This window comes from Spodoptera frugiperda, chromosome 13 (genome assembly GCF_023101765.2).
Source record: "Spodoptera frugiperda isolate SF20-4 chromosome 13, AGI-APGP_CSIRO_Sfru_2.0, whole genome shotgun sequence".
NCBI lineage: Eukaryota > Metazoa > Arthropoda > Insecta > Lepidoptera > Noctuidae > Spodoptera > Spodoptera frugiperda.
In genome coordinates this window covers 1,707,235-1,720,802 of record NC_064224.1, presented here as the reverse complement: position 1 = coordinate 1,720,802, position 13,568 = coordinate 1,707,235, and the positions used below count along the sequence as shown (strand labels likewise).

Sequence of the window (13,568 nt, the reverse complement as noted above, 5' to 3'; positions counted from 1 at the left end):
ACAATAGACCAAATTCTTATTCAGTTAGGTAAGCTTAAAGCAAACTTACAAAATTTCACATTTCTTGAATACGAAAATTAATCATTAGGTACAAAATAATGTAAAAGAAATATCTTAGAGAATCCAGTAAATTATTCTTGTGAAAATTATTTATTTTTCACAAATTAATGACGTTGAAATGAATTCTAATTAGAATGAAGTCTAATTATTTGGAAACAATCCAAAAGTAGATAAATCTCATACAAAAACTTTGAAATTAAGTAGGTATCGACCTACAATGAGCGAACCACCTACTAATTATCGTAAAAAGCTAATAAAACTAGTAAAATTGACATGTATTTAAAAGCATTCTTGGGTGAACACAGAATCAGTTGCTGGATTCTGCGAAGTGGGTGCCTTAGTCTAAATAGCGCAGACATAATATTGAATCAGTCGTTAGATGATGTTAGACGGTCTCGCATCAACCGTGGTTACTGTGACACGATTGCAATACGAATCTTCTTGGCAGCCGCACCGTCTCACTGCGCCCAGTTGAAGCAAAATGCCGTACTTATTTTGGCCTGCCAATTTAAATATCTGACAGCATATAGGTACATCTGCTACAATATAACTTTACAGAGCGGTTCGCATTTGTACCGGACAGTTAAGGCGGGCAGACAGGCGACATGACGGAGAACTTGTGCAGTTAACCAGTTCAAACTTCGTTTATGGAGTTTTCGCGCCAATCCGACTTTTGTGTGATTTGAAAAGCATCAGTGTGAAGGACTTTTAATTTTGTGGAAAGTTATTTTGATCAGCCACCATGGATTCATGGGGGATCTTGAATGTGGACAGCGCTGCGATGGCGATCACAAGGGATGATTTGGGCTCCAGTTTTCGCCGGAAACAAATGATGGTAATATTATGTTTTTGCTAGCCTATTCTGCCTTAATCTATAGGAATGTATTCCTTGCATTGTCCTACTATCCCTTGCTTCTTTTCAACTCCCGACGCAAAAGAGCAATTATTAAGGGAGATAATTACATAAATATTATTAGACAACAATATAAATGTGGAAATCTAAATAATGAAGATTTGAACTCATACTTTCTTCCTATTTAAATAAGACGAGTAACTAAAGATGAGACACTGAAACAGTTTTAAATAATCCGTCTGGGTTTCAGTCAGTGATTCATTAGGATGTAATTAGATGATCTCGTGTAAAAGCTTTCAACATAATTAATACAAGACGTTCTACATTATTCAATCTTGTTTCCCGATATACGAAGGCATGAATTTCAACCATTATTAATTCACGAGAGGTACTCTCGATAAATATATTATGTGCAGATACCAAGATAAATAATATTAGGTGGTTATGCTACAATGTAAATATTATTACATAGCTACAAATCAAGTTAGTCCTATCCTCAAATTGCGACCTGTCATCACAAGGTGGCTGATATAGCAACTGGCTAAATTTTCGGTGACCCAACTGCAATCCCCAAGTTGCCTAGGATGCATGAGGATTATGGCAAAACCCTCGTAAAAGAGAGGCCTCTGTTTTCAACAGTAAACGTATTTCGGCTGATGATTATGTTGCTCTGATTTTTTGTACATCTGAAACAGATTTTTTAGGTCACATTTAATATATGACAGATGTTTGATGTTTGTTCTTGTCTTAAATTACGAGAAAATATCAAAATATGAGCATCGAACAACATATGTTCGAATGAGTTTGAAACAACGTAAAGAATTTTAAAATTTATTTTGCTTTGAATGAAATTCTTCAACATGTCTGGAATCTGTTTATAAAGCATATTTGCATGACTTATCAAACTTTTCACTTTAGGTATGCGATTGTAGCTAAATTGAGGATTTAATGGTAGTGGCTATTGAAAGATTAACATCTTTCATTACTAGAAAACACTGGCCACTTTCCTACAAACTCCAAATGTGAGAAAATCTGATGCATAGGTATTCATCACCTAATTGGGAACATTAATTTTTTACGTGCATCGTAAATCAACGCCTTAGTCACCATCAGTTACGCGTCGTGAACTTTAAAAAGTCAGTTTATTAATAAACTCTACCATTTTTTCAAGACTATGCTTGTTACATGACATTAATGGTCTATATGAAACCAACCAAAATATATTTTACTTCCATAATCCACTTAGGCTTTCTTTCATATTTTGTCTGTATTAATTTTGTTGAGAACTTGAAACAGCTTTATATTGGCTTGTATGTACTCATGTCTAATAAAAAGAAACGTTTACTCAGCTCAAAGTTTGCTATAAACTCCTGATTCCCGATCGTGCAATTGAGAAAATAAAAATTCATCACTCGTTTAACCATGATTTCCATTATAATCTTGGCATAATCTAATCATAACCTTTTCCATGTTTTAATGATTTATTGTAGATATTAGATTTGTTTGATGTCTGAAACTATTGAGAATACATAATAATAATATATCTTCGACCAACACGTGGCTCCATTAGTGAGTTATCTTAATGGTGTTTATATATCATTGGCTAAGAATGGGGCATTGACGAATTGTAGTGAAATTATTTCAAAGTGAGCTAAATAGTTGGAAAATCAATGAAATAAAAAGTAAGAAATATGGTGAAGGAACAGCTGAAAATGTAAACAAATCAGCATTGCTTGGTTGAACCAGAATTGCAGATGATAAATAATGATAAAAATCGAAGTCGATTTTGTTTGTCGTAAAGTTTTTTTTTAAAAATAACGAAAGGAGTTTCTTTCTCATTCTTCTTCGTTCGGTACACTTTGGAACGAGCACCTAGCTTCACTGACAGACTGACAGACAGACTGACAAACTATTATTAATTTCTTTATTTGTTGACGTTTCAAAAGTACCCAAGTATATTGTTTAATTGGAATAAATTATTTGTCTTTGAATTTGTTACAACTTTTCAGATTTTGCTATGGCTTTTTATTAAATAAACTAACATCATCGTATTGGTAGGCTACATACGGTGGAATGGTGGCATCTTTTTTTTTGAGGGTGGAGTATAATCCAATCTTCTGTCGCTTAGGGCGAGGCGAGTGGGAGTGTCAGACTCTTACTGACTAAAAACCACCCCATTCCTACTACTGCTTTTGCCCCGGTAACCCGCTAGGCAGTCCGCAGCTCCGGATGGTGGTATCTAGTCTACGTCAAGGGTAATGACCTATCTAAGAGTATTAATAAAACTTGATCACTAAGTACTATGCACTAGGTTGGCCTGTTGACATCCTATAATGTCCAAAAATAAATCTCAACGGCAATGACAAGCGATTGATTTGTGCCAAACAATTACTTGTTGTGATTATGAGCGGGCATTAAGTCGTGTGTAGCATCGGTAATAAATAAGATTTATTATTGCAATATGGAAGAGGTAGAGGAAGATTATTCTGTTAATGAGTCTAGTAAAGTGGATGAAGAGTCACAAACTGATATTACTTATACTCTTAAAGCTCCACCAAGGAGGAAGGTAATGTTTGGGCTGTAAACGAAACAAGGATGTGCAGTGATATTACGAGTGTTTGAATTTCGAACTCAGTGTTTTTTTTTTCATCAAAATTTTATGTCATCCATGTTGATGTGTTAGTTTTAATTCATAATTTCACATTTTCTGTTAACTCTTGTGTTTTCATTAAAAATCTAAGATCATAAAATGTCTTTTGTATTCTTCCATTTATTACTATGACTATATATTTGGCGTCACCATCGAATTTAAGTATCAAAGTGTTCGCAGAGACCAATTCTAAATCTGGAGTAAAACATCTGTTCGTTGCTAAATGTACCGATTAGGGTTGGCGCCATTTCCATTACACCTTTGGCTTTAACACGTCATAGCATTGACGTATCAACAGATTTGCATTGCATATTTAGAGCTTAATAATATATATTGTGGATGCATTCCTTCTGTGAAAGACATTTTGACTTATAGGTAAACTAGCGACCCGCCCTAACTTCGCATGAATGCAATGGTGATATATTATGCATGTATTACCTACATACAAACCATACATATAAACCTTCCTCTTGAATCATTCTATCTATTAAAAAGCCGCATCAAAATCCATTTCGTAGTTTTAAAGATTTAAACATACAAAGGTACAGAGAAAGCGACTTTGTTTTATACTATGTAGTGATACGAATAGGTATCGTAACCAGAGTACAAATACATTTCTGAAAATGTGTCTAAAAGTCAACTTTTTATCTAATGATTGCTCTTATTCAACGTGACATATTCCACCATTAAAAATCAATAAAAATTAAAAAGCTAAACGGGCACATGATTCTACAACGTGACATTTTCAGATCTCTTACCAATGCATTGTCGCCAGATTTACAACCAAAATTCAATCTTAACCATTCATTAATAAAAGTGGTATTTGTATAGCGCGTTTATTTTTGCCTAGAGTACGTTCGCAACAACGAATCATAAAGTACAGTTCGATTCTAAATTTAATTAGAGAAGGAATAATGTACTAGAATGACGTTCAACAAGCCAGTATGGTTCACAATTTCTTTTAATATTGGTCTAGGATTTTCTCCTGTGTCGAAAGTTCGTTTACAAACATACAAGTTCACAAACATAACACAGACCCGAAACAATAATTTGTTTCGGGGATCACAAAGAGTTGCTCCGTGCGGGAATTGAACCCGCTACACGTTGTATGGCAGCCAGTTGCTCAGCCATCGCGCCCTTGCAATCAAAATGACGGAGATATAAACGAAAAATTTAAAGAAGAATTAGTTTCCACGTAAATATTTGGCTACCTGAGTCACAGTCCAGGAAATACCGGTCTGCTTGCCAAGTCATGTCTGCAGCACAGACGTACAGACAAACGGTGTATAGGTACGGCTATGTACAATTGGCCGACATAATTATTGCCGATTGACGATGAGACAGTAAAATATAAAGTGTTGATTAATTTAATGTTTCAGTTTAATCGAAGAACACTAGAGTTTATAATCTTGTCTTCATGAAATTAACCAACTTGTAGTTGGTTTCGCTAACACAATTTATTACTACAGTTTTTTACCTAAAACTGCTCGAAATCGAAACATGTTCTTATTACTTCTTAGTCTTTAAAATCCATGTGTTTCCTATAACTACGTAGAATCAAATGTGGACAACGATATGGCATTAAACGCGCTTGGCTTGAAAACACACATTATTAGTAAGTAGTAGAAAACCAAATTGAAATATTCAATGACCTAAATATTAATAGAGGATTTGCGAGTGAGGAAACGAGTATTTAACGTTAACCACATAAAACAGCTACCAAACTTCAAACTTTTATTGCAACCTCAAAGAGATTAATTCAGATTTCGCGGCTGAAAACTTTCAAACTTCCCGCTTCCAGATATTTTATACAAAATATTAAAATCAAATATAAAAAGCTGTCGACATTAATTTTAAAATTAACACAAACACACAGCTGTACTCATTTCTCCAGTCATAACGTAATATTTAATATAAAAAAAGTAAATAATGTTGGAATTACTGAAATATTTCTGTTTACACGCGCACTTTCGTCCAATCCCGGATGGTTCCAAAATTAACCTGAGCGTTCCATTTAGGCGCTCGAGTCGAAGTTCGGCGTGTCAAGTAAATCTGGAAAATATAACTAGAAAAACGTATATTTTAATGTATATTTTGTGATTTTTATAAGTGTTTTGTAAATTAATTCGCGATGGATATTCCGACTGATGTTTGGGGGCAGTTGGCTTTGGAAGCCAGTCAAGTTTACCTGACTGAGGGCGGGCAAGTCAGGAGCCCGTTCGCTAACACGGTAATGTTATGTAAATGTGTTCTTGTTATTGTTTACAATATTTTAGGGACTACATCAATGCATTTATCTATATTATTATCACTGAATAAATATCAATAAAGCCACAACATAGGTTTTTACGTATTTAATACTAAATGAGTGATATTTTTGTCAATAATTTGACGCATTCACATCCCTATAATGTACTCTATTGTGATGAAGACTGCAGTTGTGTTCCGTATAATTTATTTTTAATAGTTCCGTGCCAATATGCAGTCCAAGCTCTTGCCACAAACGAGTGATTAATAGTTCATCATGAAAATAACCTAATGGTTCACAATTTTGTTTCAGACTATAGAAAAACTTCCAGACAAAGTATTACTGAATATATTTTCGTATCTAACACATCGAGAAATATGTCGAATGGCAACGGTATGCAAAAGATGGAGAATGGTCGCTTACGATACAAAACTATGGACTCACGTGAGTTTGCGACCTGAGATTTCAGGATTACATGTTGGTAAGTACACAAAAACTATAAATAGAGCCCTTTTCAATCACTACTTCTAGTCTAGTCCAAAAATAGATTTACATTAATTTTAAAAATACTACCAAATTCGATACGATTTCATTACGTTGCAACCCTATAGCTATCATCTGTGATGACATTACACTTAAGGTTCATTAACTCGTCAATAGATGGCGTTAGTGTTGCAACTACATTAATAAATTCTTCACGGTGTCAAACTAATGAGGAGATAAACAGAGACCAATAAAGTCACAATAGGAGATTATGCATGGTTTACAATGTAATTGTAATTCTTTTCAGGATCACTGGAGTCTCTCCTAGCCCTGATTTCCATTAGGTTCGGCCCCTCGCTGCGCTACATCGAACTGCCGATAGAACTGATCACGCACACGGTGCTGCACGAGCTGGCCGCTAAATGCCCTAACTTGACACATATGCTGCTGGATTTTAGTACTGGTACGTTTACTAGAAAACTATGAAACATTCACCTTAGTTCTGTTGACTTCTTATGGATTGGTATGGCAAAAGCGGGAGGCGTATGTTCAGCAGTGGTCGTCTTATGGCTGATATGATTATGATGGTGATGGCAAACGAGCAGATGGTTTACCTAGTGGACATTCGCAACCCGTTACACCAGAGGAGTTACTATTATCCTGATTCTGGGGAGTGGTATTCAGCATTATATAAGAGAGAGGAATTAGAAAACATGTCCTAAGTTCCTACAAACGATAAACTTTTCTATCGTAGTGAAACAAACGTAAATTTTGTTTTTATGGTTGTATCTACTGTCAATAGATGGCGTTAGTATTGCAACTTACATAAATAAATTCTTCACGGCATCCATCTAATGAGGAGATAAACAGAGACCAATATAAAGTCACAGTTTGTAAATCCTGGCTTACAGGAGTGCAGCCCTTTGGAGAAAATCTGTAGTGGGCTTGTCCCAATACCTTAAGCTTACATTCTTAGTACCAAACCAAGCTAGTCAAAGGATCATAATACTAAATCAATCTCTTTCTACCTCCAGCTATGCAGCTGCACGACTTCTCGGAGATGCAAGCGTTCCCCACGAAGCTGCGGTACCTGTGCATCTGTCTGTCCGAGGTCATCTTCATGGAGGGCTTCATGAGGAAGATATACAACTTCATCAACGGCCTCGAGATCCTGCATCTTATTGGTGAGTTTGTATCTGATCGAATTTGGAAACTGATCATGTTCGAAACTTAATAAGAAAATTTATGAGTTGTCGTCAAGACTACAACTGCGTCTGCAAAGCAAATGGCCTTGGTTCCTAATCGGATAAATAATTAAAGAATCAATGATTGAGTGTCTTTTAGGTTTTCGAAAGATGGTCACTAATATAAATAGCCGGAAATTTGAAATTGTGCTAATAAACTGAAGCTTACACCTATAAAAAGAAATAATATTTCCGAAAGTTATTATATCAGTAGAAAGCATCCCTAGATTTCTCTAGGATCCCATCTTAATAACAATTTGCTCAGCTAAAAATCTTGCTTGGTTCTTGTACTTGCTTCTCATTCAGAAGACGAAACAAACAAAACTATACCCATCTCTTTCAGGCACATACGAGAAGGTGGAAGAGGAAGAGGAGGAGATATACGAGGTGATCAACGTGCACAAGCTGAAGTCTGCGACTCCCAACCTCCGCGTCATCAACCTGTACGGCATCAACTTTGTCGACGACTCACACATTGACGCCTTCAGCTCCAATTGTATACAGGTAATTATGTATTTTACGTGACTTTACTTTTTTTACCTGGGGCCTTAGTTTCCGGTAAAGGAGCATGCGGATCACCTGATGGTAAGCAATCGCCGTTGCCTATGGACACTTGAAACAGAAGAGGCGTTACAAGAGCGTTGCCGGCCTTTTGGCAGTTAGGAATCCAAGGGTTGTTGGGGAATCGGGGATTGGGAAGTTTCGGTTTTCTGTGAGACCGTGGTATCACTTCGGCCATTCGAGCCGAAGCATGGCTCTCCCACACTTATAGTAAAACGCCTTTTACACAATCCTAGCAAAATAATTAAGTAGGTATTTGCCGTACTGAGTAAAATGGATACTCGATTATTTTCTACTCAGGTAGGAAGCTAGGTAGGTATGTTAAATGGTATCAGGTATCGATTATGGCGTAAAATGTCCTAATAACACGGTATTATTTCTGTTCGCAGCTGGAGTGCCTGGCAGTGAACTTTTGCAACAAGGTGACAGGGTCCACCATGAAGACCTTGTTCCAGCGCTCCAGGAGACTCACCTGCCTGCTCATGAACGGATGCAGTATGTATCATATTTAATATATCGATTTCTAGAATAGACACTTGTGACTTTCTTGGTGATCGATCATCAGGTGATCCGTCTGTTCGTTTCTATAAAAAAGATAACAAATTATTATAACAAACTCTGCGAACTCCGCTTTACCACCTATGATATTCCATGTTTTTTTGCTTTTCTCTTGATTTTTTTCCCGAATTTTCTTTGCTAAAAACCTCACGGAGCCCGAGACCTTTCCAACGAATGTAAAACCGTGGAAATCGGTTCGTGCGTTCTGGAGTTATAGCGTCAGGAAGGAAAACCCAATCTATTTTTATATATTAGATGAAGTCTTAAAACCTGTTTACTAACTTCAGGTCTTCAATCCGAGTACGTGATGCAAGTGGAATGGGAGAAGTCTTCGATCCAGGAGCTGGACGTGACGGCCACGGACCTGTCGACCGAGTGCCTCATAGACATGCTCACCAGGATCCAGAACTTGCGGTTCCTGAGCGCTGGACAGATCAACGGGTTCAATGACTCCGTGCTCAAGGCTTGGATGGAGGCTGGTACTGCTAGGTGAAGAATAATTGACTAAGACTAAAGACCATGCGTCCTTTTTTAAAAGGCTGGCGATTTGCAAATGTTGTTTTGTTGGACATGGTACCAGAGTTCCTAGGTGTAGTTTGTTTTTGAACACTTACAATGGAATTAAAGGACCATTGGTAATTTAACAGTAATTACGTATCTACATATTTTATTATTTTGTCTATTAATCGTGTTAAATATCTAGACTTTTGATTTACTACTATACCGGCTACCGATATTACCTACCTACTGCGTCTATTTACCTGCCTATTTGTACCTATACCTAAGAGTACATGGAGTTTCTTGCTCGTTCTTCTCCATAGGAATCTACACTTTGGAACGAGCAAGTAGCTTCACTAGAGGACTGACCGACAGACAGACATTTTTTTTTAATATTGTAATATTTGCTTTGACATTCAAAAGTGCCTTCCCGGTCTATTTGAAATAAATAATTTTGACTTTTGACATATATTAAATCGTCACCCTCCCGGCTAACTGTCCTAACTTGATAAGGGCAACTGTTTTTCGGTCGGGCGTTACAGTTAAATCTGTAGATGTGTTATTTGTGGCTTTATCAATTAATTAAAAAGTTTTTTATATAGGTCTGGCTTATTCTTTTTTTGTAGTCGCCCTAAAGTATCTATTTAATGTCAGTGCAGATACCTGTGAGATACGACAGACCAGCGGATGTATGCCAATGTACTATTCACCTTCTTAATCCGTTAATCAGAAACCTGGTGGGCCTGGACGTGGACTCGTCGGACAACCTGACGGACGAGGCGCTGCACCGGTTCCTGTCGCGGCACGGCAACCAGCTGCACGGGCTCGTCCTCAGCGGGATGCCGCACATCACGGACCAGCTCTGGCAGAGCGTGCTGCAACTGCTCGTCAATGCCAAGTACGGTTACAAGGGTTTTAACACCTGGCGTTTAGGCGACCACTATTACCAGTGTCTTATCTTCGTATTCATTGAAACCTCACAGAAAACCGACGAAACACAACGCAAGCGTTTTGTTTCGTTAGTGAGGTTACCGGAGGCCCAACCCCAATTCCCGAACAACAACACTTGATGAAAAAGCCGGCAGCACTGTAACTGCCTCTGGCAGTGGCGTAGCGTACGGCACTTTGTTTAAACAATAATAATAAACTGATGTAAATATTTCAACCATTTTATATTTTTTCGCCTAGGATCGGAGAAAGTAGTGATAGTGGGGATGAAACCTTTAACTCTGCGTGTTTAGACAGAGTCGACTGTACAAATTTGGACCGATTAAAATGAGCTTACTCTTTAGGCGTAGTCCTGAAATCATTCCACCCGATCGGTGATCGGATCCGTCCAACTGATTACACGAAAATAATGGAGTCCATTATCAACTACCAGCTCTTGCGGTACCTGCCCAACTACTCAGTGACCAACAATTTTTACGGTTTTCGTAAAGGTCGGTCGGCTGGGGATCTTCTGGTCTACCTGATACACGTGGGCACAGGCGATGGCTTGGACGTGGCGAAAGCACCGGGTTTGGCATAAAGCGCTTCTTTCGAAGCTTCCTTCCTATGGGCTTCCCGAGAATTGTGCGAATGGGTCTACTGCTTCCTTGTAAACAGAAGCATTAAGGTCGTTGTCGACGGGGAATGCTCCGACTCTCTGTTTGTAAACGCAGGTTTCAAGGCTGTGTGCTATCACCTAGTTACTCCTCCATATCAATGATGTTGCAAATCAGCGGCATTCATTGTTATTCAGTACAGGTGAATTATACCGGCCGCTCTAACATTAAAACGTAACGAGAACCGAAACAGACTTATTAAATCGAGACTTTTTGCCGATGGAATCAACTAAGACACAGTTCTGCGTGTTTACCGTTAAAAAACTTTGTTTACCTCAGTTTCACCCCCTACTGCCTCAGCCGGTATAAATCATCATATGACTTTTCCCGCCTTTGGCGAGGCGAGAGGGAGTGTTACACGCTTACCTACTGACTAAAAACCACCACGTCTCTACTCCTGCTCTTCGAGCCGGAGCCCCGGTATTGGAATTGGGATACTTGGCATCAACATTTCGAGCGACTTCCAGTTCCGTGGCCATCTAGAGGATAAGGCTAAATTAGCCTCGAAAAAGCTAGGTGTGCTCAACAGATCGAGGCAGCATTTCACTCCAGCCCATCGCCTGCTTCTATATAAGGCGCAGGTTCGGCCCCATATGGAATACTACTCTTATCTGTGGGCCCCCGCCCACAGATAAGAGTCAGCACCTCAGTACCAGCTTCATCCTCTGGACCGCGTTCAGCGGCGTGCGAATCGGATTGTTGAGCGTCAGGAAATTTAAAACCGACTTGACACTTTGGCAATGCGTAGAGATGTAGCTTCGTTGTGCATTTTCTATCGCCTATACCACGGGGAGTGCTCTGATTCATGACTGTTCTTGCCGAAAAGTTCTCTATTATGAATGTATGTAATGTATAGTATAGGTACATTAAAAAAATATCTAAATAAGGGGGCGGCAAAATTGTCTTCCGCCCCGGGCGGCCGACACTCACGCTACGCCACTCGCCTCTGGTGTTCAAGTGTCCAGTGCCCAGGCGGCGGCGATTGCTTACCATCAGGTAATACGTCTGCTCGATTACCGGCGTGGTTCATAAAAAAAAATGAATTAGTGAACACGAGGTTTGCTTTGCATTGCCAAATTTCTTTTTCTCGAAATATAGTGTTTTTTTTCAAACGTGATCTAAAAAAATTAGTATTTTAGTAGGGAAGAATAAAAAGTAGAGATTTGGATTTATTTTTCATATTTTTTATACGAGTTATTGCATACCTTTCGCAATTTTTACACATTTTTATCTATACCTACTCGAGTATTTTTATGGATTTTCAACTCTGTCATGAGTTAAAATTTTCTAGAGATGCATCAGATCTATAGATTAGATTTCCGAGTGGTTGTGTAACAAATGCAACTTATGGAGGTAAACTTAGATTTAGCAACATAGGTCCAAGAATTGGTCCTTGAGGCAGCCCGTCCTTTATATGGAATAGCGGCAATACCTATTCACTCTCGACATTCTATGGTCAGTCACCTCAAACAATCAGTACTAATGGGTACTAGTACCTACTTATTTACATCTGTTTCGTAAACTGTAAAGCCCATCTTAACTGTGGTTTCGTAAAGCAATTAGCGTTTAAATGTTAACGAGTTACCTTTGAATATTATAAGTGCTTAGGCACATTCTTTAGATACCTACCTATTTTAAGACAATAGGGATGATAATGAGGTATGAAAATTAAAAATCTATCTATTTGGTTCGTCAGTTAGGTAATGAAAAAATATTAGACATTTTATTATTTTGTCTTATAAATAAATGCAACTTCTTATTTCAGGATCCTCATAATGGGCACACAAGAACGTCTTGGAGTGAACATCCACGTAGATCAAGTAAGTCTTACTAAGCTACTGGAAAAGAAACCCTATCGTAAAAATATTACTGATGAATTTACATTAATAATAACTTATTTCACAGCTGATGGATGGCATAGCAAACAGTTGTCCCAACTTGGAGCGTCTGGAACTGCGTTGGGATCCAGAGAACTTGCGTTTCAGTGACAAGAGTCAGAAGGCCATTGATATACTGCGCGTCAAATGCTTGAAACTCAAATGTTTGGTGCTCAGGTAACTATTTATTTCATTTGATTGTAAAATACAAAAGAAATTAAAACATTTTTTTGATGGAATAAGCCGGTAAGCCTGACGGATCACCTGGTGGTAATCAATCGCCGCCGCCCTTGGACACTAGAAACACTAGAGGCGTGACAAGTACGTTACCGGCCTTTTGGGGTTTTGGAATTTAAGGGTTGTTAGGGAATGAGGGATTGGGAAGGGGGGAATTGGGCCTCCGGTAACCGCACTCACACACCGCAAGCGTTGTTTCATGCCGATTTTAGTTGAAGAATAAATAATTAAAATAAAGCTTGCTTTAATATGGTTATGATGATTAATAAATTGAGCCGTTGAGTCTACAACTGTGATGAGACAGTATCTAAGTAAACACATTGACACAACTATAGCTACACGATCATTTCATATTAATATAAACATTTAACCTTCACAATTGTTGTTAGGCATCCTGAATAATTTAATTATTTTTCTAACATTTTCTTTGCAGCGACGGTCGTTATTACGAAATCGTGAAGGCTAACTTCGAGCGAGCTGACCGTACAACCGTAGTCCGCACATCGACTAACTGCCGCGTCTCCAACTACTATCTCCTGTCCAATTACAAGGATCTTATATTCAACTAAAGCTTTCGATCGTGTTGACCATGTATTTATAAAGTTATTGTTTTAAATAAATGTCTGTTTACATAATTTTTGTGTTGGATTATTTATTAAGAGACCACTTTTTGTAATAGAAGTTGAAAACGCACG

General features: G+C 38.1%; 1 protein-coding gene across 3 annotated transcripts; it reads left to right on the top strand.

The window, feature by feature from the left end:
- The first annotated feature begins 240 nt into the window (after nucleotides 1-240).
- On the top strand, nucleotides 241-13,508 carry LOC118270566 (F-box/LRR-repeat protein 2). Of its 3 annotated transcripts, none has more exons than XM_035586189.2 (11): nucleotides 241-895; nucleotides 6,124-6,292; nucleotides 6,602-6,757; nucleotides 7,329-7,478; nucleotides 7,882-8,042; nucleotides 8,489-8,594; nucleotides 8,945-9,146; nucleotides 9,886-10,053; nucleotides 12,525-12,579; nucleotides 12,665-12,813; nucleotides 13,307-13,508. In XM_035586189.2, the coding sequence occupies exons 1-11, from the start codon at nucleotides 803-805 to the stop codon at nucleotides 13,440-13,442; spliced, it is 1,545 nt and encodes a 514-aa protein (XP_035442082.1). In that variant the 5' UTR covers nucleotides 241-802; the 3' UTR covers nucleotides 13,443-13,508. The 3 variants fall into 3 exon arrangements, with proteins under 3 accessions (XP_035442082.1, XP_035442080.1, XP_035442081.1); XM_035586187.2 differs by lacking the exon at nucleotides 241-895 and adding an exon at nucleotides 3,313-3,479; XM_035586188.2 differs by lacking the exon at nucleotides 241-895 and adding an exon at nucleotides 5,535-5,793.
- The last annotated feature ends 60 nt before the right edge of the window (nucleotides 13,509-13,568 follow it).

Coding starts and splice junctions, on each gene's coding strand:
- LOC118270566 (XM_035586187.2), top strand. CDS start 3,375: ATGGAAGAGGTAGAGGAAGATTATTCTGTTAATGAGTCTAGTAAAGTG. Junction 7,479..7,881: donor CGAGATCCTGCATCTTATTG/GTGAGTTTGTAT, acceptor CATCTCTTTCAG/GCACATACGAGAAGGTGGAA. Junction 12,580..12,664: donor TGAACATCCACGTAGATCAA/GTAAGTCTTACT, acceptor CTTATTTCACAG/CTGATGGATGGCATAGCAAA.